Below are 27,603 nucleotides of genomic sequence, written 5' to 3'. Positions count from 1 at the left end.
TCCCTTTGCACTCAGCCCCCTGGCCACCAAGGCCATCACAGGAGGTCTTGCCTCTCATCAAAGGGAAAGGCTCAGCAGTTACATCAAGCCCTTGAAGAAGCAAATGGTAGATTTTCAGGAACTAACCCAAGAGAGGAAACCACTAGAACGAGAGGTGAAAACCAGACACGGAAATTACTCTGAATTTGAGCATCTCGACCAGTTTGTGGAGCATGAGAAAGAGGCAGTTGAAGGGTAGCAGAATATGCCAGCCCAAAATAGGACCACAGGAGTTCAGGACATGGCATCCCAAAATATGCCTCATGGATACATTATTTTGGCCCTATGCACTTAAAAAACAGCAAAAGCAGGGAGAGGCTTTCTCTGAATCCTTTTATTTGCCTAAAGACAGATCCTCCATAAGGAACTCAACTCTCATCAATCCTCCCCAGGAATTGCATCAACCAGGGAAGACGGACTCACCACAGGAGAGGAGACCAGAAGTCAGCGCCACACCCAGAGGAAACTCTGTCACAAACCGTCGCACCTTCCAACAAGCCTCCCAAGGCTCGTCTATTTATCATTCTCGGAAATCACCACCCCTCACCTTTCCTTTTTAAGATGGCATTTCAGCCTAGAAAGTGACTCATATTTCCCTGAATATCTTCCATGTAAACATGAGATAGATATGTGAATAAACTTCTGTTTGTTTTTCTTTTGTTAATTTGTCTTTTATTACAGGGGTCTCAGCTAATAACTCAGAAGGATAGAGGTCCCTCCCTACACAGGTCTCTCAAGGGTAGGTGATGACGAGAAGGACATTCAATAGCAACTCGGTGCAAACATAACAGCATTTTCAGACTACATGTCCCTACTCAAAGATCCACTAAGGAAGGTGGCAGAGAAGAATGTGATGTCAGAAGGGAAATTGCTGATGGATGCCAAGAGCATCTGCAGCAGGTGTGAAATCCTGAAACCCCCAGCTCTCTCTTTGTTCCGTTTAAGGAAAGACGGATGTGGTCTTCCTCCACAGTATTCAGCTCTGCAGAGCTGAATTATACAGTTATACAGAAATTGAAAGCAGGTACTTTGGATCCCCAAACAACACATCCTAATCTGTTTATCTCTGGGGTTACAAAAAAAAAAAATCTATGACATTTGTAAAGAAAAAGTAAAGAGTTCATCCAAATCCAAAGAGACATATGGCTTATCCAATAGTCCTGGGTTCTGAAGGATTCGATTTTGGTGGGCATTACCAGGAAATTCAGGTGGATGAGAAGCCTGGATGCACCATGCGGGTTTGCAGAGAATCCCCTTTTCCAAGATGGGAAAGTGACCCCCATCAGGACAGAAGAGATGCTGGACAACTCAACTTCAGAATGGGGACTATGTCATGTGAGGTGCTGTTCCAGTCACTCTTCTTTTGAAGGAAAGCCCAGAGGGACTGGTATTTACCTGGACTATAAGTTGCATGAGATGATATTTTACCATTTGAATGACAGGTCCCACATCCATTCTTTCACTGATAAATTCTCTGAAATACTAACACCTTACTTTTGTACCAGATATGATTGAAAACCTCTGTGCAATAACAGATTATTAGTGATAAACTGCTTTGAAGTCTATAGCTTCATTTTTTTTCCTGCAATTTACGAATAGGATGCAGAATGATGTATAACTCTCGAAGAATCTAGCACTAATAAATGTTTTATATGCCTCTACAACTTAAACACATAAGTGAAATCACAGTACATGCTTTTTTTTGTCTGGCTTCTTTCCCTCAGAATAATTATTCGAGGTTCATTCATGTTGTTGCATGAATCAATAGTTCATTCTTTTGTATTTCTGAGTAGTAGTCCCTTATACAGACAGACCACAATTTGTTTATTCATTCACCCACTGATGGGCATTTGGGACACTCTCTCTCCATGGGAGGTATGAGTTGCTGTACAGCCCATCTCTTGCCCTTATCTTTATTGACAATGATCCAAAAGATGAGCATGTCAGTCTAAACGGACCAACACAGATTGTGATAGAAAACAGACTAGTCTTAGATGACATCAAGATGAAAAGGATGAGAACACCCTTACCAAAATGTACCAAGACCATGATACAGTTCAAACCCGCACACAAAAGATACCAAGATAGCCTTTCAACAAACAAAAAGATGCTGCACTGAGAATACCGTTTCCTGTCCATCAATTGTCCAAATGTTGACAGTAATATTTTTGGTGATGCTTGAAGAACAGGCAATCTCATACATTGCTGGTGGGAGCACAAAATGGAGAGAAATTTAGAAATACCCAATTTTTGTGCATTTATCCTTTATCCAGCAATTCAAATTCCAGGATATACCCTGAAGATATAGCTCCACAAATATAAAACAGATATGTACAGAATTATTCACCAAGAATTATTTGCAATAGCAAAATGTAGAACAATACAAGTTTCTATTAAACTTGAGACAATGTGTGCATTTGAAACAATGAATTTGAAGAGAAATCCGTAGGTCCATAGTGGCATAGCAAAATAATTAATAATAATAATAAATCTATGCAGAAAGAAGGGATGGTTGTGGTGGAAAAGTCTTTTTATGAAGAACATAAGCTAATAAATATAGACACAATTATGAAATCAGAAAAATCAATATTTTCACACCCCACTGTAATAAGTGATTCAGCTAAGGATAGACAACGGTTGCTAAGATCACAATGGCAAACAGAATATTTGGAGTGCCAAAATATCACCCTACAGATTGCAGATGACTTTACTAATTATAAAGGAATTAAGATCACTATATTAGTTAAGAGGTTATTTCTGGGATAAAAGGGTATAAAGGAGTTGACTTTCTACCTTAATTCCATTATATATATATATATATATATAAACTGATATGCTTTGTTTTTATAACACTAAGATAGGTCCATTTCATAAAAAATAAAAATTCTATGTTAGAAAATAAAAAATTTTAATTTAAAAAATGGAAAGAATCATAACTTATAAATGATGCTATAGAAATGGGCAAAAACTAATTTTTCTTAAACCAGACTTTTTAACTGTTAAACTTGTGGTTTTCCAGTGGCTTCCTGGCATATTGTCTCCCCGTTCTAATTGGATGGGCTTTTAGACAATTATGAAAGAATCTACTGAGCCAGGAAATCAAGTTAGTTCACTGATTTCCTTTCTTTAAAAAAAAAAAAATCAGTTTCCAACATAAAAATTTATCAAAATCTAAATAAGAGTGTGGACAGCTATCAACTCAGGAACAACTTGGCAGATAAAAGACCCAGGACAAGATGGAGTCACCTGAGCCAAGGGAAACAAAATTTTACCTAAGGCAGAGGAGGGACAGGATGGCAGGAGAGTCTGAGCTTTTGACTCTTGAAAACCCTGCTGATGATCTAGTTCCAGAGGCTGGACTCTCAAAACTACTTCAACCTAACAGATGCCTGGGATTTTACAAGACTGTGGTTCCAATCCCTGGCAACCACCAATAGTAACTAACTTCTGGGATGGCCAAAAAAAAAAAAAAAAAAGAACCAATCCTTCTTCACCAAGATAGATTTACAGCCTTTGTGGTTTCAGCCTTTAAATCCAATCCCCTTTATTCTCCAGAGCACTTTCACTCCTTATCTGGATCTGTGTTCCCAGTCTGCAATCCCTAGACATGGAATAAACTTTCTCTTTGTGGCGTAAGCTTCTCCCAGTTTTATTTCCAAAATCGACAAGAGTCAAGTATGTCAAATTCCATGGATAACAATTCAGCAATTCTGTCTAAAATTGAACAGGTATATTCGTGGTATTCAAATCTTAATTAACACAGATTAGTTTTCATTTCCACACATCTTAACAAAAAAGAAGTTTCCAAACAGTGATGACAGGTTTAAAAACATCTGGATGAGGCTTAGCAGATAAAATACAGGACACACAATGGAGTTTGAATTTCAGATAAACGAAGAAAAAAATTTTAGCATAAGTATGCCCCTATACAATATTTAGAATATACTGATAATAAAAATGATTTAAACTGGACATCCTATTTATTTTATTTTTCTTGGTAAATTTGGCAACCCTAACATGAATGGGAATGTTTTAGAAGTACATTTTTAATGCTCAGATAAAGGGAAATGCTAAGTATTGAGATCACAACTCATTAAAGGATTAATGATCTTGAGTTAAGGAATTTTTCCTACCCTAACCTTCACCCAACCCCTGCCCCATTCAGAAGACAAATCCCAAAGACATAGGAAAAAAGTAAATAAAAATGCTTACACAGCTCCTGGAAATCCATTTTTTATAACCATAACAATATTGACAACAGATCCTCCATGCTCTTTCATCCAGGAGTTGTAAACTGCAGGATTCAGACAAATGACAATCATGTTAACTGGTGTCCTGACCCTACCCTGATCCAGCATGCTATTTATTTAACATTTTTCCTATTTTAACTCACATTTCTCTTTTTATAAAAAGGCTGATTGAGGTACAGTATCACAAAATCCACCCACTTTATGTGTACAATGATTTTTAATAAATTAGAGTGGTCAACTACCACCAAACTCTAACACAAATGTCCTAAACACAAAAGGTTCTAAAACATTTCCGTCACTCCAAAAAGTTCCTTTCTGCCCAACTCATCCCCAGGCAAACACTCATCTACTTTCTGTTTCTACAGATCAGCCTTTACAGAACATTTCATTCTATAAATGGAATCACACAATATGTAGCCTTTTGTGCCTGGCTGCTTTCACTTAGAATCTTTGTGAGGTTCATCCGTGTTGTAACGTATGCCGATAGTTACTTTTCATTGCTGAATAGTAAGGCACTGCATGGAGGTGCCATCTTTTATATATCCATTCACCAGCTTATGAACCCTGGGATTGTTTTCACTTTGGGGCCATCATGAACACTATTATGAAAAGCCTTTGTGTGGACACATTTCTCTTGGGTAAATACCTGGAGTGGAATTGCTGGATCATATGTCATTCTACATTTAATTATTTTTAAAAACTGCCCAACTATTTTCCAAAGTGTCTCCACCAGTTTGTGCTCCTACCAGAAATGCATGATGGCTCCAGTTTCTCCACACTATTATTATTATTATTTTTTTAATAATCATATCTTTTTATTTTTTATTTATTTATTTTTTAATAATTATTTTTTATTGAAGGGTAGTTGACGCACAGTATTACATTACATTAGTTTCAAGTGTACAACACAGTGGTAAAACATTTATATACATAATTCTAGGTTCCAGCTATCACCCTACCAAGCTGTTACAATATCTTGACTATATTCCTTATGCTATACATTACATCCCGGTTACTTATTTATTTTACCATTGGAAGTCTGTCCTTTTTTTTTTTTGTGAGGGCATCTCTCATATTTATTGATCAAATGGTTGTTAACGACAATAAAATTCTGTATAGGGGAGTCAATGCTCAATGCACAATCATTAATACACCCCAAGCCTAATTTTCGTCAGTCTCCAATCTTCTGAGGCATAACAAACAAGTTCTTACATGTAGAACAAATTCTTACATAATGAATAAGTTACATAGTGAACAGTACAAGGGCAGTCATCACAGAAACTTTCGGTTTTGCTCATGCATTATGAACTATAAACAGTCAGTTCAAATATGAATACTCATTTGGTTTTTATACTTGATTTATATGTGGATACCACATTTCTCTCTTTATTATTATTATTTTTAATAAAATGCTGAAGTGGTAGGTAGATACAAGATAAAGGTAGAAAACATAGTTTAGTGTTGTAAGAGAGCAAATGTAGATGATCAGGTGTGTGCCTGTAGACTATGTGTTAATCCAAGCTAGACCAGGGCAATAAAACATCCACGTATGCAGAAGATTTCTCTCAGAACAGGGGGGGTGAGGTTCTAAGCCTCACCTCTGTTGATCCCCAATTTCTCACCTGATGGCCCCCCTGCGACTGTGCCTGTCTTAGGTTGTTCCTCCCTTGAGGAATCTTACCCGTCTCTGGCTAACCAGTCATCTTCCGGGGCCATACAGGGAAATGTGAAGTTGGTAAGTGAGAGGGAAGCCTTATTGTTTGAAAAGGTTAGCTTTTTACTTCTTTGCATATTTATGCCCTGTGGCTTCTATGCCCAGCATTTGTCTTGAGGTGTCTTTACCACTTGGAAGAATTATGATACTCGGTAAATTTGATATGAGGCACGAATTCTATTTAAGGGTTGTAATTAGGAAGGAAGAAGAAAAGCTATAGAAGTAGCAGGCGGAAGAAAACATGGGAAGATTGATTATTTCTTTGACATATCTTCTTGTAGAGTAACTTCAGCATGGATAGGTTTTAAGCTATCTCCACACTATTATTGTCTAACTTTTTTATTACAGCCATTCTAATGGGTGTGAAGTGGTATCTCACTGAAGTTTTTATTTGTATTTCCCTCATAACTAACAGTGGTCAGTATCATCTGATATATTTATTAGCCATTCATATATCTTCTTTGATGAAAAATCTATTCAAATATTTTGCCCATTTTTTAATTGGGTTGTTTTCTTATTATTGAGTTGTAAGAGTTCTCTGCATATTCTGGATACAAGTCCTTCATCAGATATGTGATTTGGAAAAAATTTCTCCCAGTCTGTGGCTTATATTTTCATTTTCTTAACAGTGTCTTCTGAAGCACCAACATGTTTAATTTTGACTAAGTTCGGTTTACCAATTTTTTATTTTATGGATGGCATTTTTGGTGGTGTTTCTTAGGACTTTTAGGTAACCCAAAGTCATAAAGATTTTCTCCTTTGTTTGCTTCAAAAAGTTTTATAATTTCACTTTTTGCATTTAGGTCCATGATCTATTTAGGATTTTTGGTTAGCTTTTGTTTATGGTGTAAAATAAGGGTCTTATAAGTTTACTACAAAGGATATTCAAGGATATGAATCAACATAAAGATGAAGAGATACATAGGGTGAGGTCCCAAATAAAGGAGTTCCCAATCCAGTCCCCATGGATTTGGGGGATGGCATGGAAGCATGCGGAAGTGTTCTGGTTGGTGAATCTGGAAGTCTCAGAACGCTGTCCTTTAGGGCTTTTATGAAAGTTCATTACATAGGCATTATTGATTAAGTCATTGGCCACCGGTGATGAATTCAACCTTCCCTCCCCAGAAATCAGGCGATGAGACTGGAAGTTCCAACCTCTAATCACCTTTGGTCCCCTAGCAACCAGGTCCCCATCTTCAGAGGATTTCCAAAAGTCAGCTCATTAAAAAACCATGGTCAAAAGGGGCTTGCGATGAATAACAAGACTCCCATTTCACCTTTATGGCTCTGAAGCCATTTCAGGAACTAAGGACAAGAGACCAAATACAACAAAAGATGCTCCCATCGCTCTTATAGGTTAGGAAATTCCAAGGGTTTGGGGAGCTGTGAGCCTGGACCCATGAATGGAAGACCAAAATATGTGTTTATAACAAATCATAATACCACAGTCCCTAATCACTGTGGAACTACCATACTACCCCTAGATTACCAGCCTGGACTTTTTTATGTGAAGGAGAAATAAGCTATCTTGAGCTCCTATTTTTTGCTGGGGTCTCTACACTGGAACAGCCAATCCTGTAACACAACTAATATAAAGCTTTATACTACGACACAGATAAAGTTGAAGCCTAGGAACGTCTGCAAGACCTTTGACTTAGAGCTACTAATAACATAAAGCGTAACCCATATTGGGGTAAAGACCCTTTGGGTTAGAATTATACTCATTCAGTGTTTCATCATAAAAATGAATTGGATCACTTGTTAGGATATCTTTGGGTTACCCAACTTCAGGAGTCAAAGCCTGTGACACATTAGTTGTTAGTAAGAAAGAATATGGATTCTCCTTAAAGTTAGTTGTTAGTCAGAAAGAATATGGATTCTCCTTAAAGAGTTCACTGAATTTATCAACAGGCCCTTACAACAGATTTAACAGGTAATTTGTTAAAAACTGTGAGAGTTTTCTTTAATTTTTTTAACAACTTTGGAGCTATATCTCTGTATAAATCCTTATTTTCTCATGATAAATTCCTAGAAGTAAACTGATAAGATCAAATACTATCCATATTTCATAAATAGTGCCAAATTACTACCTAAATGCATAGGATTTTTCCTATGACTTTGAATAAAGGTACTTTAATATGTTGGATTACTGACCACACTTACCTGCTTTGCACATGTAGAAAGTGCCTGTCAGATTGGTTTCAATCACAGCTTGCCATCCCTTCGAACTGATAAGTTCAGCAGGAGAAAAGAACTGGCCTCCTCCATTGTTTACCAAGAAATCAATCTTACCATAAATACCTAGGGTAGATTTGATCAAGGTATTCACCTAAAGGAAAATATTAAGAGTAAACTGGTTAAAAAGCCTAACTTGCTACATGCACCGATGTGTAGCCCTAGAAGAGTAAAAGAGCTCACAGTTGTGTGATGAGTGGTGACTCGGTGCCATGATAGCCACAGATCTCATGCAAGGCTAGATCTGTAATCTTGGTGACAAGATTTAACCAACCGCCTGGATTATTCCAAGTACAGCAAGTCTTCATTGTATTAGTACTAACCTATCATTCCAGAAGAATGGCTGGTGATGGAATCAGGTTAAAACTAACCATTGAGAGAGGACTTAAGGGTCAAAAGGCACAAAGTCATTTCACTGAGACCACACCCTTGCTTAGCTTCCCCATATTGCTTCTCTCCTTCTCCTCCTTCGAGATCATTCACTCAAAAAATCATTAGCAGAAAAATCCCCTTCACAGGTTCTGCTTCTACCAAACCTCATCTAAGACAGCTACCAACAGGAAAACCTGAAGCACAGTTAGGTTTAGGGACTACTACTGTAAATTCAAATGAGTGAAAAAGTGTTATAGCTATGTTGGCATTACCTCCTCCTCTTGACGGATGTTGCACTTCATGAGAGTGACTTGAGCCTGGCTGGTGGGAGGCAGGCCAGCCTTCAGTTCACCTGCAGCAGACTGTAATCTATCAAAGTTACGAGATGTAATGACCACATTACACCCTGAGAAGAAAACAGCCAAAGAACAAGTAAGTAAGCTTTCCCTGGTTGTCCAAATTCCAAAAGTAATAATGTTTAGAAAGTATTTCATGTGTTCCCATTGAAAAGATGAATTAGAACTTCTGCTTCTGTTCAAGATGAGAGTAACAGGAACTGTATTTACCCTCCAGACCAAAACAATTAAAGCACTGGACAAAACAGATGCAACAATGATTTTCAGGCAGCACAGAACAGTGACCTCAGAGGGTGGGAACAATGTGAGCCCCCTGATTATTCCTGCTTGCTGTCTGGACAGTTTCCAGGCTGCAGCACAGGGAGGAACAACCCGTGCAGTGCCCAGGAGGCTCCCAAGTAGAAGAGAGAAAGTTGCGAGTCCAGGAAGGCCAAAACAGCTATTACACAGGGGACACAGAGAAGAGGGGTACCCAGAGACAAGCTCCCAATAGCTGCCCAGAGTTCCCCCAGATATTCAGCTGAACACTGGTCAGTGCATGTGAGTAAGAAAACTGTCTGAGGCTGGTGGGGAAAAACATCCAAAATGAGCAGAGGAAATGAAACCTGGCACTCACACAGCACTTGGAATAGTTGCTGTTCCCACCAGGAAAAACCTTTCACAGGGCATTGGGGTATACGGCCTCAGTCGTGAAGCAAAATTAGCCCTCAGCTAAAGGCTGTTCAGGTCCACACTTAACATAAAGCAAGCCTCTTTTAAAGTATCAAACTGTTTTCCACGTAACATAATTGCATGGCAGAACAAAGCTCAAGAATATGATAAGAATATAAAAATAATCGGCATCCACCCAAAACCTACTGGGCATCCGAAGGAGCAGGAAAACAAAGCCCATAATGAGAAGAAGAGTCAGTCAGTAAAAACAGACCCCAAAAATGGCACTGATAATATAATTAAACCAGTGATAAATAGAGAAATATTAAAAGAAGCCAGAGAAAAAAGACACATTAATTACAGAGCAAAAAAGACAAGGAAGTTGGAAGACTTCTTTTCAAAAACAATGTAAGCAAGACAAAAACAATAAAACAAAAAAAATCACAGTCCTGTCTCATGCGCATTTCTACCTAAAATGGACCGACTTAGCCAAAAGTAATTTGGAATACCAACGTCCATATGGGCAGCTTTTGATCCCCCCAAATCTGTTTTTCTTAAAGTTAAACCAGAAAGAGCTATAATTCAAAAAAAAAAATTAACGGGATGCTTATTGAATTGATACCTCGAGGCTTCCATTGTCAGGATTCTAAGTGTGCCCCTTTGCAAAATACTATTTCTATATTAACTGAGGCAAATAACTGAAAGAAGCCAAAGTGGCTTCTGAGGCCTTCCTTTCCCGTCCCCATCTTCTTGGTCTCCACATGGCAGCCACCCTGTGTCCAGCTCCTGCCTCAGGCACCATTTTCCTCTAGTCCCTCTATCCTGTCCCTGACTTCCTCTACACCTTCTGCTCCTCTATTCCAATCCTTTTGCTAAACTTCCTTTTTCTTCCAAATCCCTCTCTAACCCCTCCTTTCCTGAGCCTAATAAAACCTGCCCCTCTAAAGTTAAGTCTTCTGAAGATCCCAATAAACCATAAATTTCTTACAATTCTTGGACTAAGGCCAAACTACAAGCTATAGTTAAAGAGTTTGCTAAAGTGACTGAGGACTGTTCCTGGGGGGACAGGTTTGCTGAAGAATTTACCACGGTTATTCAAACTTACCAACCTGATTTCTCAGATTTTTATCAATTAATCCACACACTTGTTGGTGAGGGCCAGGCCAAACATGGGATGAAACTAGCCTGAAGAGAACATCCTGAAAGTGATTTAGAGAAACAGACCCCCAGCTTTTGGTGAAATGTTAGAACACTTGCTAGAAATCTCCACCGAGCAATTACAGTGGCCTGTTGATTGGAATAGTTCAGGCTTGTGCACAAAAGCCTAATAAACTTGTTCATAATTATTACAATCAACTTCACATTGTTTTCAAAGAAGAGTCTGGCCTTCCTCTAAATGTTGAATCCACCCGGGTAGCATTTAACTCTATTAATAATATGCTGAACCGGGATCTTCCTCTGTTAGTTAAAAGGGTCAGGATGGAACGGGGAACTTCCACTCCGGATTCAGTTAATCTGGCAAACCAGCCTGCTCACACCCTAGAAGAGTCACCTAAAAGAAAGACCACTAAAATTCTCAACTTTCAGCTCTGGCAATTGAAGGCCCCTAAACAAAACCAAAAACCTTGTTTTTGCCATTATTATAAAGAGCCCAGATATTAGAAAAAAGACTGCTAAAAATTTAAGCATTTCAGGCACCTTCAGCTTTCTAGCCCACCTTCCCAACATCCCCCTAATTCCCAAAGACAGGGCTCTAAGGAACTGCAGGGGCTCTTCTCAATCCTCCCTCTTAATCAGCTTGGAGAAACCACTCAAGTGGAATGAATCTCTCTGTCCTTGTGACACTAGGGCTACCTTTTCCTGCTCAACAGCCCCTGCCTCAGAGCTCTAGAACAGTTTAAATAGTGCAAGTTTGAAATAAACCTAAACAGGTTCCTGTCTCTGGATCTATTCCCTTTGGTTTATGCCCCAGACAGACACACACACACCCTTTTCTCCATAGCTCTCCTGCCCTATTCACTTACTGGGCCAAGATTTCTTAAAAATATATGTCATGACGTATTTCTCTCCCAAAAGGGGAAAATAATTCTAAAATTTGACAGCAGTAATCAAAATAGCCAACCAGGAGAATTGAATGATGCTTCAACGTCTTTTGCTCCATCTCTGCAGCACTACAGCTCAGAATGGGAACACTGATCATTCGGTCCTATTGGGTCAGCTAACATCTTTAGGGGCAAAATCTTCAACTGATATTGGCAGAATCTACAGTGCACCTCCCCTCAAGATTCAAATAGATCCCTCAAAACCTCTCCCCACATTTAATCAATGCTCTATAAAGAGCCCTTCAAGGCATCAAGCCCATAATAGGATATAACAAGACTCAGGGCCTGATCCCCTGTACTAGTCCCTGTAACCCCTCTATTTTATCTATGAGAATACCCAGTGACTGAGGATGGAGATTTGCCCAGGACTTCTGAGCAATAAATAACATTGCTATCCCTTCACACCCTGCTTTTCTTACCCCCCATAAGCTGCTAATATCCATTCCTGAAGGCAAAATCTTTGCTATTATTGATCCATGAAGTTCATTGTTAGTACTTCAGTTTGATAAGGATAACCAATGTCTTCTGGCTTTCATTTGGGAAGAATGCAAATACATCTTGATAGTAATGCCTCAGGGTTTCACAGAGTCCTTCCTACTTTTCACAAACCATAAAAGCTTATTTGGATAATATATATTCCTATAGGAATGTCAACACTGCCATCAATGTTTTCCTTAAGTATTTCCTTAAAAATACCCTACTATGACATGCTGGAATATCCATTTTCCTTACTAAGCAATTCTAAACCTTACCGTTTATTGTTGCCTTATATTATATTTTAGCTCGCCCTAAAGAGAATGCTTCCTTCTTTTCATGTACAAATATAAAAAGCAGAAATATTTGCCAGGGAAGCCTTGAACTAGAACAAGGGAGAAGCTTCACCACCTCTAGGAAGCCCACAGGTATACGGTAGATTTAAACTGAACTACAGTTGACCCTTGGACAACACAGGAATTAGGGATGCTGACCCCTCATGCAGTTGAAATTCCACATACAACTTTTGACTCTCCCAAAACTTAACTACTAATAGCCTACTGTTGACCAAAAGCCTTGTTTCAACATAAACAATTAACACATATTTGGTGTGTTGTATGTATTAGACACTGTATTCTTACAATAAAGCAAGCTAGAGAAAAGAAAGTGTTTTTTCAAATTGTAGCAAATCTCCAAAATCTTTTCTAATGTATTTCTCGAAAAGAATCTGTGGATAACTGGACCTGCACAGTCCAAACCTGCATTGTTCAAGGGTCATCAGTATATTGATAATCACACCTGTACTGATAACTGTTTCTTCACACAGCAGTATAACTTCTTTTGGGTCCCTCGATATGATTCCAATGTGTGGCGGGTGGGTGGAGGGTGGGGGATAATGGGGGGGCCTCTTCCCCCAGACGACACCAAGCAATTTTCAAACACCAGTGGGGTGTCTGAGAACTCAACTCAGTTCTGAAGTTATGTGTCAGGAGACAGTACCAGATTCCCCAGATTAAGGGCCCCAGTCCTACAACACTGCCCTCCACACCCCACTCCAGATGCCAGCAGCAAGCCCCAGGCAGTTACCTGTGCTTCCAACCAACCAGCTACAGATTGGAGGTTCCCACGACCTCCCCTTAGGTTAAAGTAAATACCATAAGAGACGTGAGATTATATGATGGGAGACTCTCAATATATCACAACTTTTCCAGTTAAATGAAATCTTCCCATGTTTCCTAATCACTCATTAGGCAATATATAGAATGGATTAATTTAATTTATTTATTTATTCAAAATACCTTATTTCTAAGGAATACTAAACATATGCTAGTTTTTCTTCAAGTTATAATCATTTGCTGGTAGCAGGTCTTGCTTGCCTTGATGCTGATGGCTGCTGACTGGTCAGGGTGGTGGTTGCTGAAGGTTGGGGTGGCTGTAGCAGGTTTTTAATTAAGACAACAGTGAAGTTTGACACATCGATTGACTCTTCAAAGTGGATTAATTTTAAATACATACCCACAATTAATTGCTTAGCATGTTTCCAACTCAGGCACAGTATCTTTGGTTCTTAAGTGTTCCCTTTAGTTGTATTTACAGCTGACCCTAGAACAACAACGGGGTCAGTAGCACCTGATCCCTCGGAAGTCACACGCCTGGTTTAACAATTCACTCACCCAAAACTTAATTACTAAATAGCCAACTATTGACCAGCAGCCTTATCCATAACATAAGCAGTTGATTAACACATTTTGTGTATGTATTATATACTGTATTCTCACAATAAAGTAACCTAAACAAAAGAATTTTTTTCAAATTGTTACAAATCTCTAAAGAAATTTCCAACATTTTTATTGAAAAAAAAAGCTGCTTGGACCCACACTATTCAAAATGCTGGGGTTCAAGGATCAACGGTGGTGATTCATCACCCAACGCCTCTCCACAATTTCTTAGAACTCTCTTCTCCCTCCCGGTTTTAATTTCTCCCACATCTACACCTCCTTTGCCATGCAGCTCCACACTTTCCAAGCCCGGCCTAGTGCCCCCTGGCTCCCCACCCCAGGTGAGGCAGGCCTGTGTCTCCACGGTCGCTTAAATGCGGGCACCCTGGCTCAGGGGCCTGCTTTCGTACCCAGGTGCAGGAGTTCGGAGGCGATGGCCTTTCCAATGCCCGTGCCCCCGCCGGTGACTATGGCCAATTGGTTCTGCAGCAAGCCGGCCGCCAGGAAGCTCTTGGTCTTGGCCCAGGAGCCCATGGCGGCAGAGTGTGTGAGAAGCGGGGACGCAGTACAGCTTGGGTCACGCACTGTGCCCGGGAACTTAGAGGCGGGCGGGGCTAAGAGCACCCTCCCACGTGACTCAGGGCCCGCCCCTCTGTCACGTCGCCCCGCCCTCCCGCCGCAGTACCGCCACAGCCGTCCAGCTAAGGACACTCCCACACCGGGTCTGCATCCTCCGCCAGCCTCTGTCAGCCGCCGAGTGCAGGTGAGACTCCTGATTCGTTGTGCTTTTTAATTTTTTCCGATGCCATGGGCGGCAGGGGGCGGGAAGGAAGCAGACAAAAAGCGGGAGTATGCTCTATTTTGAACAATTCATTCGTCAGTCCTATTGCTGTCATGGTTAAATAAAATTAAATCTCCTGGGCATGTGGGAAAAGAGGCTGCCCCTCGGGAGCCTTGCTGAGCCCTCCCGCCTGCCCCGGGCTCTGGCACCAGTTGCTGTGCGCGGCTGACTGGGAAGGGAAGGGGCTGGTCTAGCTGAGGGGGAAGAAATCCGGCTTCCAGATCCTTTCATCTTCCTGAAGGCACCCTGGGGATGGGAATAACGGGGGAGGAGATACAGTTGCAGTTATCCACAGAACTAAAATAGTAAGTGATTTTAAAAATAAGCCCGAGCCCACCCGCCACCTCATCTCCCTTTCCCCAGCCAGGAATGAAGGAAAGAAGCGCCCTTTACCTGATTTGAGATCTGATCCATTTCAGCCACGCTGCATGAATGGATGAGTCCAAAAGAGGCTCTCCTTGAAGGGTGCATGTTTCCTTCAAGACGCATTTGTAGGTGTGTGCTTCAGATCCTATCCTCTAGTTCATTCGCTGTGCAGGGGAATGAGCCCATTGAGGAAGGAGGAAATTTCTCATCCGTGTTTTGGTGCCCAGTAATATGATTTATAATTCAGATTTTCTGTTGTTATTGCTTCCTGCTGTCAACCCACCAGACAGATCACACCTGCGCTGCTTCTTCACCCTGTGCTACTTCACCTAGGAACTTGGCAGGTCTAGACCATGTGTCAAGTGCTGTCTGTGGTCTTAACAATCCAGGCAGGATGCTATTTCTACCTCTGTTGTCAGTACTGTATTTTCCCTTGCAAGACATTAAAATAATGGTAAAAGCAAAATTTAAAAAACATTCTTTTCCTGGGCTCACCACCTAGTTATTCACAAAGCAATCTGGAAATGGGTCTTGTTGAGAGTAGAATCATATATCCCCTTTCCTTTCTCTGAGCCCCTTTAAGAAACATTTGCCCCTCTATCTTTGCTGCTGACAGATTCCAGTCTACACTCCGTAAAGAAGGGAAGAAATCTCGTCTGCCTCGCATTTGCCACATTGCTTTAATCCCAATGACAAAGTATTTTATTTAAAATAAGAAGAGAAATATTGACTCAGTTCTGAGAGATTTCTTATTCCAGAAAATTCTAGGATTTCTTCCTTGGGAGAAAGGAACATTTAAAATTTCTTTTAAAGATAATTTTATTAGAGATTTTGGTTAATGTGGTTTGTGACCTGGTCTGTACCTGTGGATTCATGCTGGTCTGCCAGAGCAGGTCACTGCGGGCCTTGCTGTACCACAGCCTTTGTGTGGCAGCTGAGTGGATTGAGACAGGGACTGCCTCATCCTACAGTGAAATGGTGACCGTGATGGCCTTAGGCCAGTTTTGCCTGCTGAGGATGACAGGGAGCCGTTCCTCAGCTGCAACATAGTTGCAGAAAGCTCTTTTTCTCAGTCCAGAAAAAGCCTGTGATTAAGAGAGATGTGGAATCTCCTTGAGAGATCTTCTATTAAAATGAAAAGGCTTGTCCTCTAGGCCTCTGCCTCTGACCTCAGTCAGGGTTTGAAAGCCTGCTGACCCTAAAAGGCCTGGAGGCCCACCAGTAGTTCTGCTTCTTGGAGGCTCTTTGTTTCCAGATTTTAACTCTGACTCCTGGGAAAGCCATCCCTTCTCAGGGCAACCATGCTATGCTGCATCAGCGGCTCCTTTGGCTGAAGCGAATGCTACCCTGCACTCTACATCACTGCCCTTTTGTCCTGGGGAAAATGGCCACAGCCGTGGTCCTTCCACACTCCCCTGTCATACCCACTAGCACTGACTCCCATCATCTTCTGGTTGCGCTTGCTGCTCACACATCTTCCCACCCCTCCCCCACCCCATCTGCCTGTAACTTCATTTTCTCCCCTCTGCAGAGCAGCTGCTGGCTCACACTCACAGAGGCCTGTGGGATCCTCAGCATTCAGACTCACACACTCTCAGTGCAGAAGGGATGTCAGTGAGGCATCTAGTCCTGCCCCACACTGAAGAAAGAGCCATCCAGAACTAACTCACATAAATAAGACTCCTAACCAGTTCCCAGTATTCAGCCAATATTTATTGGGTACTTGCCACATGCCAGGTACTGTTCTTAGCAGGGGGGATGCAGTACAGTGGACAAGACAGTTGGGTGTCCCTGCCTTTGTAGAGTTTTATTCTAGCATGTATGCGTGTCAGCAGTGGGAATGGGGGGGTGGAAGAGGTCTGTGTGCCATGAGAGGTAGGGCAGTAAGCGAACAAAAGATCAGACAGTGAAGATCAGATCATACAGCTCTTACAGTAAGGAAGGGCTTAAGCTCTTGTAACCAACTACTACCCTTGCAATCAGGAACTTTTAATTTTATTTCCTCTGTAGACAGTGAGATGTCTCCAGATGATGAACCAGCCTCGGTGTGAGAGCCTTTCCCTTTTCAGGACCAGGTAGGTTGAACAATGACCAGAGAAATGCCACTCACATGACCAAGAAGGAATCAGCTGTAGCCTAACTAACAGCCCGCTCGTGGCGATGGCAGGAGGCTGGGAGCTTCAAGGTGTTTCATCACTGTTCCCATCACTTGACACCAGTCTGAGCCAAATTCCTTTCTATCTTTATGCTGGTGCAATGCTGCGTAACCAAGCACTAAGAGAATATAGTACAGATGACAAATGCTACAGAAATACAGAGTGGAGAAGGCAAACAAAAGCAATTGGAAACTAACACGTGTGATTTATTGATCCGTGCTATGCATCTTACACTGAGCGCTCATTTCATTCTCACCACACTCCTGCAACCACAGATCTGCAGTCGGGGAGAGACGGGTGTGGGCTGGGGTAGTCACACAAGTGGGTGAGTGAGCCTGTCTTGAGCCAGGCTTGCAAGAGGTGAGAAGAGTGAAGGAGTTGAAGGAAGCAACATGAGTAGATGTGTTGACTAGTCATGACAAATTGCTGCTGAACCCTAGGATGGGGCATGAATACAGAGAGCCTCAAACATGAGGCAGACCCTTTAGATATATTTTAGTCAGAAATGGCAAGAGAGTGATACCTACTGGACAGAAGAAAAATGATGGATTTTTGTTGTTGTTGTTGTTAATCACCATTTAAAATGTTTGAGGAAGAATTCTGAAATACAAGGCAGAGAAACCAGCTTGGAAGTGGTAGTAAGAAGGCTGTATTCCAGCATATGATGGTAGTAGAATTCAAATGAACAGATTAACAAGGACATGTTATGGGAATGATTGGCAGGACTTGGGGAATGATTAGTATTAGATGCATAGGAATATATGCCTAATGTAGGAAATAGATTCATCAAAGACTACTCTAGAAATACCAATACAGAATCTTGGATAAATGTTGGCAGGCAGCATGGCAAGGTGAATAGAACATGAGTTTTGAAATTAGCAAACCTGGGTGTAAGTCCCAGCCACAACCACTATGTATCTTTGAGTAAATTACTCCTCTAAATGGGGATAATAATAGTACCTGCTTCTGGTTTTGCTCTGTGGGTTAAGCAATATGACTGCTATAGAGCACTTAGAACAGCATCTGGCAACTGTAAACATCTGGTAGGTTTTAGTTGTTACTATTATTTAGACCAAATGTCCTCATTGCAAAATAGTACTTGCTTCACAAGATGATTGTGCCTAGATCGATGGTGTGATATCTGGCACATAGTACTGGTCCAAAAAATATTTATTTAATGTGTAATTAAATGGGGTGATATATGTATAAGTGACTAACAGAACACAAATTATCAATCAGCCAATGTTATCCTTTACAAGAAGAGGTATTCCATAGTGTTGTGGAGTTTCCTTCTCCATCTCCTCCTTTCCTTCCCCCCTTCTCCTGTCCTCTTGGTAACACTGCAAGGTTAAGGTTGCTGGAAATAAAGATAAGAGTTTGGTTTGAATATGCTTAGCCAGAAATGATGGGATATTTAGGTGGTGGAAAATATCCACTGAGCTTCTGGAAATATGGGTGATCTATTAATTCCTGACATCTAGAATGGGGCATTCTTGGAATAAAATTATCCTACAGAGGTAGGCAGGAAGGGTAAGTATGTCAACAGGAGGAAAATAATGTGCTGTTGAGAATAAAGGGTTGTGGATTAAGAATTACATCTCAAAAGCATGGGACTATGGTCCAGAGAAGATTGATAAGGGAGTAAAAGAGACAGAAAGAGAATTTGAGAGGTAGCAAGGGAATGAGGATAGAAAGTTACAGGAGGTGAGGGAAGGTTCAAGAAAGACTTGGAAATAGCAGGCTCAAAGGCTCTGGTGTGGACAAGGAAAATAAGAAAGGTGAAATGGTCCCTGGAGTCACCTTGATGACTCTCAAGGTTATATTCCACACAGAAAAAAGTATCTCTGTCACAAAAGGAAAGAGGAATGGGGTCAGGACAGCAAAACACAAACAAATCAGCTGTCCACCGCAGCCACTAACATTTGACTTCTTCTAAATCTTGGTGGGAAAATTCTGGGCTTTGGAGTTATGCAAGTAGGCTTAAATCCAGGTTCTCTCACCTCTTTAACGTGGATAAGCCTAATATGTCAATGGAGAATAATATGGAGAAGGATGAGGAGGCAATAGGATCAAGAGTAGAGATGGAGTGGTCAAGAAGAATATCTGCTTCCATATCACTCACTCTAGGGAAGCTAAATACTATATGAGGACATCCAATCAGCCCGTGAAAGGGCCCACCTGAAGAGGCACTGAGTCAGCACCATGTGAGTGTGCTATCTTGGAAATATATCCTTAACCCCATTCAAGCCTTCAGAAGACTGCAGCCCTGTCTGATATCTTTAGAGGTCTTGAGACAGAGCCACCCAACTAAGGCACTTTTATATTTCTGCCCCAGAGAAACTATTCACAGGAGAGCCACAGGTTTTTAAGAGAATTATACTGACAGAATGTTAAAAGGTTCAGAGATCATACAAAAGGAAAAAGGCCTTAGGACCCCAAATTCTACATGTAGGAAGCAAACCAATAAGAATAATCACCACCCAACTGAGACACTCCCAGATTCCTGACACAAAGAACTGTGTGGGATAATGTATGTTTATTGTTTTACACTGTTAAGTTTCAGGTGATTTGTTACACAGCAATAGATAACTAATATACCTTGTTCTGAGATACTTTTGATCTCACTTCAGCCTCACAGCTAACAAAATTGAAAAGTTCCCACAAATTTAGGAAGCCTGCTTGTTTTGTAACCATGATAACAAGTAGCCACCAGAAATAGTTTTAAATCTCTTTGATCAGGAACTTCCTATGTAAATACACTTTTGAAAGCCAGCCTATCAGTAGCAGCCTCTGGCTTCTGAAAGTCAGTTTATCAGGGGCAAAGTCAGTCACCTGACTGACTTCTAGAAATGAGGGACTGACTCCAAGTGGTTGGTTTCCAAAAGCATCTTCACTGAGGGAAGTTCTTGATCAGCTAACACGTTTATAACCGATTCTGATGGCTACTTTTTACCATAGCTACAAAACAAATCATCTTATCTAAATTGGTAGGAACATTTTACTTTCTCAAAGGGTAATGTTCACATTGTAGGGAGATGAGAGATATCCTCCTTTTGTAACCTCTAATGAATTAATGGGTCTAGCCAATCAGTGGTTATCAATGGCTGCTAATTTCACACACAAGAGTCAGGTAACCATCAGGTGCCTTCTGATGGAAGTACAAACACCTTCTATAATGCTTACCAAAATGAACAACCAAAAACATCCCATTCCAATCTGAATCCAAGCCTCTATTTAGCTACCAGTTTATAGGAAATAACATTAGCCATAATAATGCACTATGGGGATGCAATTAGCAAAATGTAGGCTGTGAGAATCTGCAAGATAAATGACCTATTTCCTATAACAAATTGCAAGGAAAAAATTGCAGAGCAAACATACAGACTTGTGCTGTCCAATATAGTAGCCAGTAGCCACATATGGCTATTTAAATTTAAATTGTTTAGAATTCAATAAAAATAAAAATGCATTTCCTTAGTTGCACTAGCCTCATTTCTGGTGTGATGGCAGAAAGGTCTATTGGACCGTGCTCATACAGACAAAGAAGTGTACAATCTGTTTGCATTGTCTTACCTGTTTGCGTTGTCTGTAACTTCTTTGGATCCTAATCCAAAAAGATAGACTTTAAAATGCTAAAGAGGGAAATTTGAACTGACTGGATATTTGATGACATTAAAGAAATGTTTTAAAAATAGGTGTGGTAATGATATTGTGATTATCTTTTTTAAAAAAAGACAGTCCTTATATGTCAGAGGTACATAATAAAAGAGCTACAGATGAAATGAAATGCTGTCTGAGATTTGCTTTTAAATAAATAGACTGTAAATATTTCAATTGTTGTTGAAACTGGGTAGAGGTACAGCAAGGGTTCATTGAAACTGTTCTCTTTGCTCTTATATAGGTTTGACACTTTCTGTAATAAAAAGGTTCTCTATTTCCATATGTTTGAAACTTTCCATAATAACACATTTGTTTTGTTTTGTTTTGTTTTTTTCCTTAGGAAGCCAGCTGCCTAAATATGACTAGAGGGATATTTGCTAATCTGCACCTCTTTGACAGCACTCAAAACTTTTCTCTCCTCTTAATGGCTCAATGTACCAAGAACATGGTCCAGTCAGTGTCTTCTTTAAAAGAGTTATGTAGACTCTCTTCTCTTCCCACCTCAATTTACCTGAAGAACAAAAAGAGGAGAGAAAGAGTTAAGAGTGAAAACTGTGTGTCCCCTCCACTGGTCTCCCAGCATGTGATAGGACAAATCTCAGGAATTTTCTGGGATCTTGGACCAACAAGAAGCCAGAGACAGGTGTCCTTTACAGAATACCAGCGTAGATGGGGTTGGTGACGTTGCACCATCATTGGGTGGCTTACTTAAAGTTACATTAATCCATTTGGGTATAGTTGTAGATTATGACTTGCCAGCCAGAAGCCTGGAGTACTGGTTCCAGCCTTATGAATTACCATCTATGGTGGGAGTAAGAATGGTTCTTAACTCCCATTTATAAGCCTTCCTCACCCAACTTCCTTACATTCAGCATACCCCAGCTAGACTGATGGGTTCTACATAACATAATATGTTTGTGTAAATGATCAAATATTATTGCAACACAAATAAAATTTTATTCACAACAGTCTGTTCTCGATAAAGTACTTCCACAGCACTCCTAAAATATACTGTTGTGAAAAGTACAGAGAGAAGGCTTCTGCCAAGGTAAGGCTCATTTCCCACACCCCTGTCCTTTTCACCCTATGGCTTCCCTCTTGATGGCTTTGCCTTCCTATTTTTCAAGTGGAACTCATCATTGGGTCATCTTTGCAAAACGCCATCCAGGAAGAAGCTCTGTCATGTGTGCATCGTGAATTTGCTCAAGCAAATCAGACTTCACAAGGAATAATTAGATGTGAGGCCTAGGATGGAAGAGCCGGCACCAGTGGAAGGCCAGGGCCAGCTCCCAAGCCCCCACCAGGGCTCTCTGAGGAAGGCTGTGGCTGCCGCCCTGGCCCTGGATGGAGAATCCACATTGGGTCGCAGGAAAAAGAAGAAGAAGGAGTCCCGCCCAGAGTCTATCATCATCTTCCGGTCAGAGAATGAGAAACTGGGTGAGGAGCCTGAGGAACCAGAAGGCGGAGACCCGCGTAAAGAGGAGGAGGGAGATGACTTCCTGGACTATCCCGCAGATGATGGTAAGTCTCTCTGGGGCCACTTGCTTAAAACCACGGGAAGCAAACCAAGTGAGGATCCTCCAGGAGACAGGCATTTGCCCACTGACCTGTTTTTTCTTGTTGATACATTTCTTCTCACAATGTTGCAGTCTTCATTCAGCAAATGGGTAGTATTTATTGAGCATTTATTATGTTCTCCTCTAGGTGATATGGAGGAGATCACCGTCCTTTTGGAATTCCTAGTGTAATGGATAAGACCTATTTATATGCAAATATTAGTAATACAAGCACATTATATAATTATTTAGTACACACAAGATAAAGAAATAATAGTTGGCTTTCATAATAAGCAGGAAAATGCAAATTTTAACAAAAATGAGTTATAGTATTCCTTCACATATAGTAAGGCCAAAATTGAGTAAAATATGTTAACATCAATGTGAGGAAATGGATATACTTTATACCTTTCAGGTGGAAGTGGAATCCACTTTTAACCATTTTGTAGGGAAATTTGTCAATATTCATCAAATCCAAAACACACATACCTTGTATCCTAGAAATTGTCAATATCTATCCCAGGTGCCTAAGGAGGCATGTATAAGAATATCTGTTGCTGCTAATAAAACCATGGAGTGTCCATATGAGGTGTCATTGTCATTGTGCAGCAATAGACAGATAGGGTGGATGTATTTGCTTTTGTGGACCGATCTCTAAGATCTGTGCCCACAGTGAGCAAGACAGGCAACAGCCCTGCTCCCAGACCATGCACCTTTAGTTGAGGGAAGACAGATGGTGAGCAAGTCAGCAAATGTAAGATAATTTCAGGTGGTAGTATGAGTTCCAAAGGCAATAAACCACGGTGATGGGAAGATGAGGAACTGGTGGGAGATGTGGGGGGAGAGACTGTTGGTCATGCAAGGCCTCTATGAGGACATGATGTTTGAACTGATCCAAATGACATGAAGGAGCCAACCCTGAAAGGATTTCAGGCAGATCTTTGTGAGGAGGGGGAACAGCAAGCACAAAGACCCTGTGGTGGGAGCCCCACTGGCTCATTCATGGACTGGAGTGACTTCTGTGTGGAGTTAGAGAACAGTGAGAGGAGGCCCGAGAGGTAGGCAGGGGCCAGATCATGTTGGGCCTTGCAGGTCATAGTAAAGAATCTGGAATTTGTTAGAAATGCAGGAGGAAGTCAGTGGAGGACTTTCAAGCAGTGAAGAAACATCATCTCATTTATATGCCTCTGGCTTCTTACCTGATTCCAAGGGGTAAGAGTGGAAACTGATGAGACTGTTGGGCCACTGCAGCCACAATGGCACAATGTGGAAGTCTGGGCTAAGGTGTCGGTAGGAGAGAGAGCTAGAGGGGAGAGGCTGGGTTCAGAGTGCATCTTGGAGCTTGCTGATGGATCAGAGGTAGGGAGTGATGGAAAGAAAGGAGTCAAAAATGACTCTTGGGGTTTTGAGAGGAGCAACAGAAAGCATAGATGATGGTGTCATTTATTGAAATGAGGGAGACTGAAACCATTAGGTTTGGGAGGAACAGTACAATACTTCTATCCGGGCAATCAGAGTCCCTGCCACTCTCCTGAACCCTGCCCATTAGGTGGCTCCATTCTATCCCTCTTCCAGCCATGGGGCAAGGAGTCAGACAGGGTCTAGGGGACATGTCAACCTGAAGCCTCCCCTGCCTCCATTTCTGGACCACATTTCACATCACTAAGGACTGCAGACTTCCCTTTTCAGTATCTCCAACCTCACTGCCAGGGCTGTTTGTTGGTAGTGGTGTGTGTCCGTGTTTGTACAGTTTGCATACGAGGGCCGGAATGTCCACAGCCATGTGAGGATGCCTCCTCTCAGGGACACGCAGAGACAGGAATGAGAAGGGAACGGGAGTGAGCTGCCTGCCGTCTGTATAATACACGCACAGTACGGTCTTCACACACATTAGTGGATGCTCGTAAACAGTATTCTCACAGCACTTGTAAACTAGGAATAAAATCTTTATAAAGTGGTATCTGTAAACTTCCTCACACCCCTCCATATCACAGAGATTGTGCCAAGATAAATGGATAAAGAACATGAAAAGCAAGTTTAACCTGCTTCACAATTTTATCAGGGCCCAGAGTGTGGGGGAAGAATTCACAGGGGCAGAAATAATACCACGGGTCCCTTTCCTGAGGGAGTTGCCTTCAGACCATCATTGAGCCACTGCCCCGAGGGCTGTGCCACATGCTACAAAAATAGATGCTCAGACTCAGGGGACAACACTGTGCTGAAATGTCCACTCTTGTAATCTTGACTTCACCTCCTTTATGCCCTGCAGGTATGTGGAATATGCCTTTGGACAGTCGCTATGTCACATTAACTGGGACCATCACACGGGGGAAAAAAAAGGGTCAGGTGGTGGACATCCACGTCACACTGACAGAGAAGGAGCTGCAAGAATTGACCAAGCCTCCAGAGTCAACAAGGGAAACAACACCGGAAGGCAGGAAGGCCTGCCAAATGGGAGCAGACCGCGGGCCCCACGTGCTCCTCTGGACCCTGGCCTGCCTGCCAGTGGTGTTTATCCTCTCCTTCGTTGTCTCTTTCTATTATGGCACGATCACCTGGTACAACATCTTCCTTGTGTACAATGAGGAGAGAACCTTCTGGCACAAGATCGCATGTTGCCCCTGCCTCATTCTCTTCTATCCGGTGCTCATCATGGCCATGGCCGCTTCCCTGGGCCTCTATGCTGCTGTGGTCCAGCTCTCATGGTCCTGGGGAGCGTGGTGGCAAGCTGCCCGGGACATGGAGAAAGGCTTCTGTGGCTGGCTCTGCAGCAAGCTGGGGCTGGAGGACTGTTCTCCCTACAGTATTGTGGAGCTTCTTGAATCTGACAATATCTCAGGCAATCTCTCCAACAAGGACCCCACCCAGGAAGTAGAAACTTCCACTGTCTAAACTTCAAACAACTTCTTTCCTTCTGTGGTTTCAGGAGCCTGAACATCATCTTCCAATTCCAGTAATTCCTTAAATTATCTCCTCCCCCTCATAGTTCTTTTGGAATATTCTAATGCACACTGATCTGTCCTACCATCTTAATGGTTCCAGGCAGTCAGGGAACAGAAAAGCAATGCATGCCAAAGCAGTCCATCCCACGATGAACTCTTCTTCATGTGACGTCCTAAAGTGGCCATTCATCTGGGACAGGGAGTACAGCTGTGTGCTGAAGGTGTGCAGGTGCCTGGAACCCAGGGGAGTGTGTGACTAACTATGACAGGGAGGATAAGGAGGCTTCAGGGAGACCACCAATAAGTCCACCAATAAGATAACAGATAGGCATGGAGGGCAACATTTCAGAAGCAGGGCTTCTGCACTGCAGCAGAATGTAAAGATCTGTGTATACCTCTTAGATTTTGATTTAGCTGCATATAATTAAAATCCAAAAAAATCAGTGGTTTAAACAAGATGGATGTTCTTTCTTATGCAGGAGAAATCTGGAAGCAGATCATCAGGGGCCCTGATGAAGTCACTGAGGTCTCAGGCTTCTTTTATTCCCCTACTGTTAGTAGAATATGGTCCTCATTGTCCTTATGTCAGGGCTGACTACATGTCCAGCCGTGACGTCCATATTTTTGATGGAATAGAGGAAGGAGCAAAAAAGAACACCTCTTCTCTGTTTAAGGAGACTCCCAGAAGTCCCACTCAACACTTCTTATGTCTCATTGTTCAATCCTTAGCCACATGACCTCAGGAGCCAGAGAGGCTGGCAGGTGTATTCTTTGGGCTGGGCAGCTATACTACAGGCTAAATATTTGGGTTCTGGTGATTTAAGAGAAAAGGAAAGAATGGCTAGTTTTGTAGGAAAGTGAGGATACTGTGAGGAAAGCCTCATAGTAGTTATTTAGATACATTCAAACCCAAACTGCTAATATAGTTTTTATTTACTTTAGGCCTGAATCTTACACAGTGAATTTGTACATAGATACTAGCTCTATTTACCTTGTATGTGCTACATAGATATTAGCAACTCATGTGCTTTGCAATGTAATGTCATGTGGTTTCAGGTTTTTTAGAAAGGGAGAGTGAATAGTTGAATACAATTTTGTAATACAATGACGTTTTTCCTGGTGGTGAAGGTGGGACTAGGTGGTGATATTTAGTCTAATCTGAGATTAAAAGAGTATGAAGGGAGGGATTGCGTCCGTCAAAACCCCCCAACATGGATCAGTAGCCCGAAGCACAGAGAAGACAGAGTTCACTTTCTGTTGTTTGGAAAAACCTCACTCAGAGCTTTACCCACTCGGACCTTTCTGGAGTTTTAACAAACACAGTCTTTGCTGTGTTGAGAAGCATGTGTCTTCCTGGCCCACTGTGGAATGTAAACCAGATGAATTCAGAACTTCTTTTTTTTTATTCACTCCTGAAGGTGTCTTTGCAATTTCAACAAAATTGAATCCTTAGAGGTCAAGCAGATTTTAGAGGTTTGGGTCCTTAAAAGGATTACAGGTGCCCATTTCTTGTTCATGTCTCAGGAAGAAGCTGTTGAAAGGACTGCATTGAATCAAACCAGACAGGACGGGCATGCTCTTGCACAGAAGGCCAGGGACATTTGCCCAACATATGGGGAACTCCACCTTCAGAGGAACTGTTTCTTTCTTATAACAAGTATTATTTGTTTGACCAAAAAAACCAAAACTCTGCATTTTTGAAGATAACCTTGGTGCTCTCTGGTGCTTTTGCACAAATATAAACAATTGAAATGAAGACAAAATAAAAATAAAATCTGATTAACATTTGCTCCCTTTGTCTGAGTTTCTAAAATTGCTCTGAATGCTAGTTTGCCGAAAAAGGGTGAGTGTGGTAGCTATCCTATACATGTATAATGGCCTGACTATGGACCCTTATGGCTTGACTCTTTCCATGTACCTTTAATTTATTCATATGTTCAATACAGACAAAAGCAACTCATGTACTTTGCAATTAAATGTTAGATATAAACAATTAGATATTAGATATAAACAGTCCATTTAGGTAGACTGTTTCCACAGATAACATATTTACCTAAGCCTACATTAGGAAAAGACAAGCATATTTGCACATATGTCTGGGGTTAGAGAAAGCAATGGCCAAGGCCAAAAATAGTCATGATTAAGATAAGGGTAAGGTGGTCATGTGGAAT

At 41.4% G+C, this 27,603-nt stretch overlaps 2 protein-coding genes across 6 annotated transcripts in view; one reads left to right on the top strand and one right to left on the bottom strand.

Annotated features, from left to right (window-relative positions):
• Nucleotides 1–14,528, bottom strand: part of PECR (peroxisomal trans-2-enoyl-CoA reductase) — a 34,218-nt gene extending 19,690 nt beyond the window's left edge. Inside the window, exons 1-4 of the mRNA XM_036916226.2 lie at nt 14,322–14,528; nt 8,883–9,016; nt 8,167–8,332; nt 4,252–4,333 (exon numbers count right to left, since the gene is read on the bottom strand). Of these exons, the coding sequence (XP_036772121.2) occupies nt 4,252–4,333; nt 8,167–8,332; nt 8,883–9,016; nt 14,322–14,445 (506 nt within the window). The 5' untranslated portion in view covers nt 14,446–14,528. The remainder of the gene's footprint in view (nt 1–4,251; nt 4,334–8,166; nt 8,333–8,882; nt 9,017–14,321) is intronic.
• A 44-nt stretch (nt 14,529–14,572) lies between these two features.
• TMEM169 (transmembrane protein 169) lies at nt 14,573–27,222 on the top strand. Of its 5 annotated transcripts, none has more exons than XM_036916183.2 (5): nt 14,573–14,674; nt 17,129–17,193; nt 19,402–19,478; nt 21,275–22,455; nt 24,760–27,222. In XM_036916183.2, the coding sequence occupies exons 4-5, from the start codon at nt 22,185–22,187 to the stop codon at nt 25,380–25,382; spliced, it is 894 nt and encodes a 297-aa protein (XP_036772078.1). In that variant the 5' UTR covers nt 14,573–14,674; nt 17,129–17,193; nt 19,402–19,478; nt 21,275–22,184; the 3' UTR covers nt 25,383–27,222. The 5 variants fall into 5 exon arrangements, with proteins under 5 accessions (XP_036772078.1, XP_036772100.1, XP_036772085.1 ...); XM_057503571.1 differs by lacking the exon at nt 14,573–14,674 and adding an exon at nt 16,717–16,855; XM_036916205.2 differs by lacking the exon at nt 19,402–19,478 and having other exon boundaries at nt 22,062–22,455.
• The last annotated feature ends 381 nt before the right edge of the window (nt 27,223–27,603 follow it).

Source organism: Manis pentadactyla, chromosome 6 (assembly GCF_030020395.1).
Source record: "Manis pentadactyla isolate mManPen7 chromosome 6, mManPen7.hap1, whole genome shotgun sequence".
Lineage (NCBI taxonomy): Eukaryota > Metazoa > Chordata > Mammalia > Pholidota > Manidae > Manis > Manis pentadactyla.
This window is presented reverse-complemented; position numbering and strand designations above follow the sequence as displayed.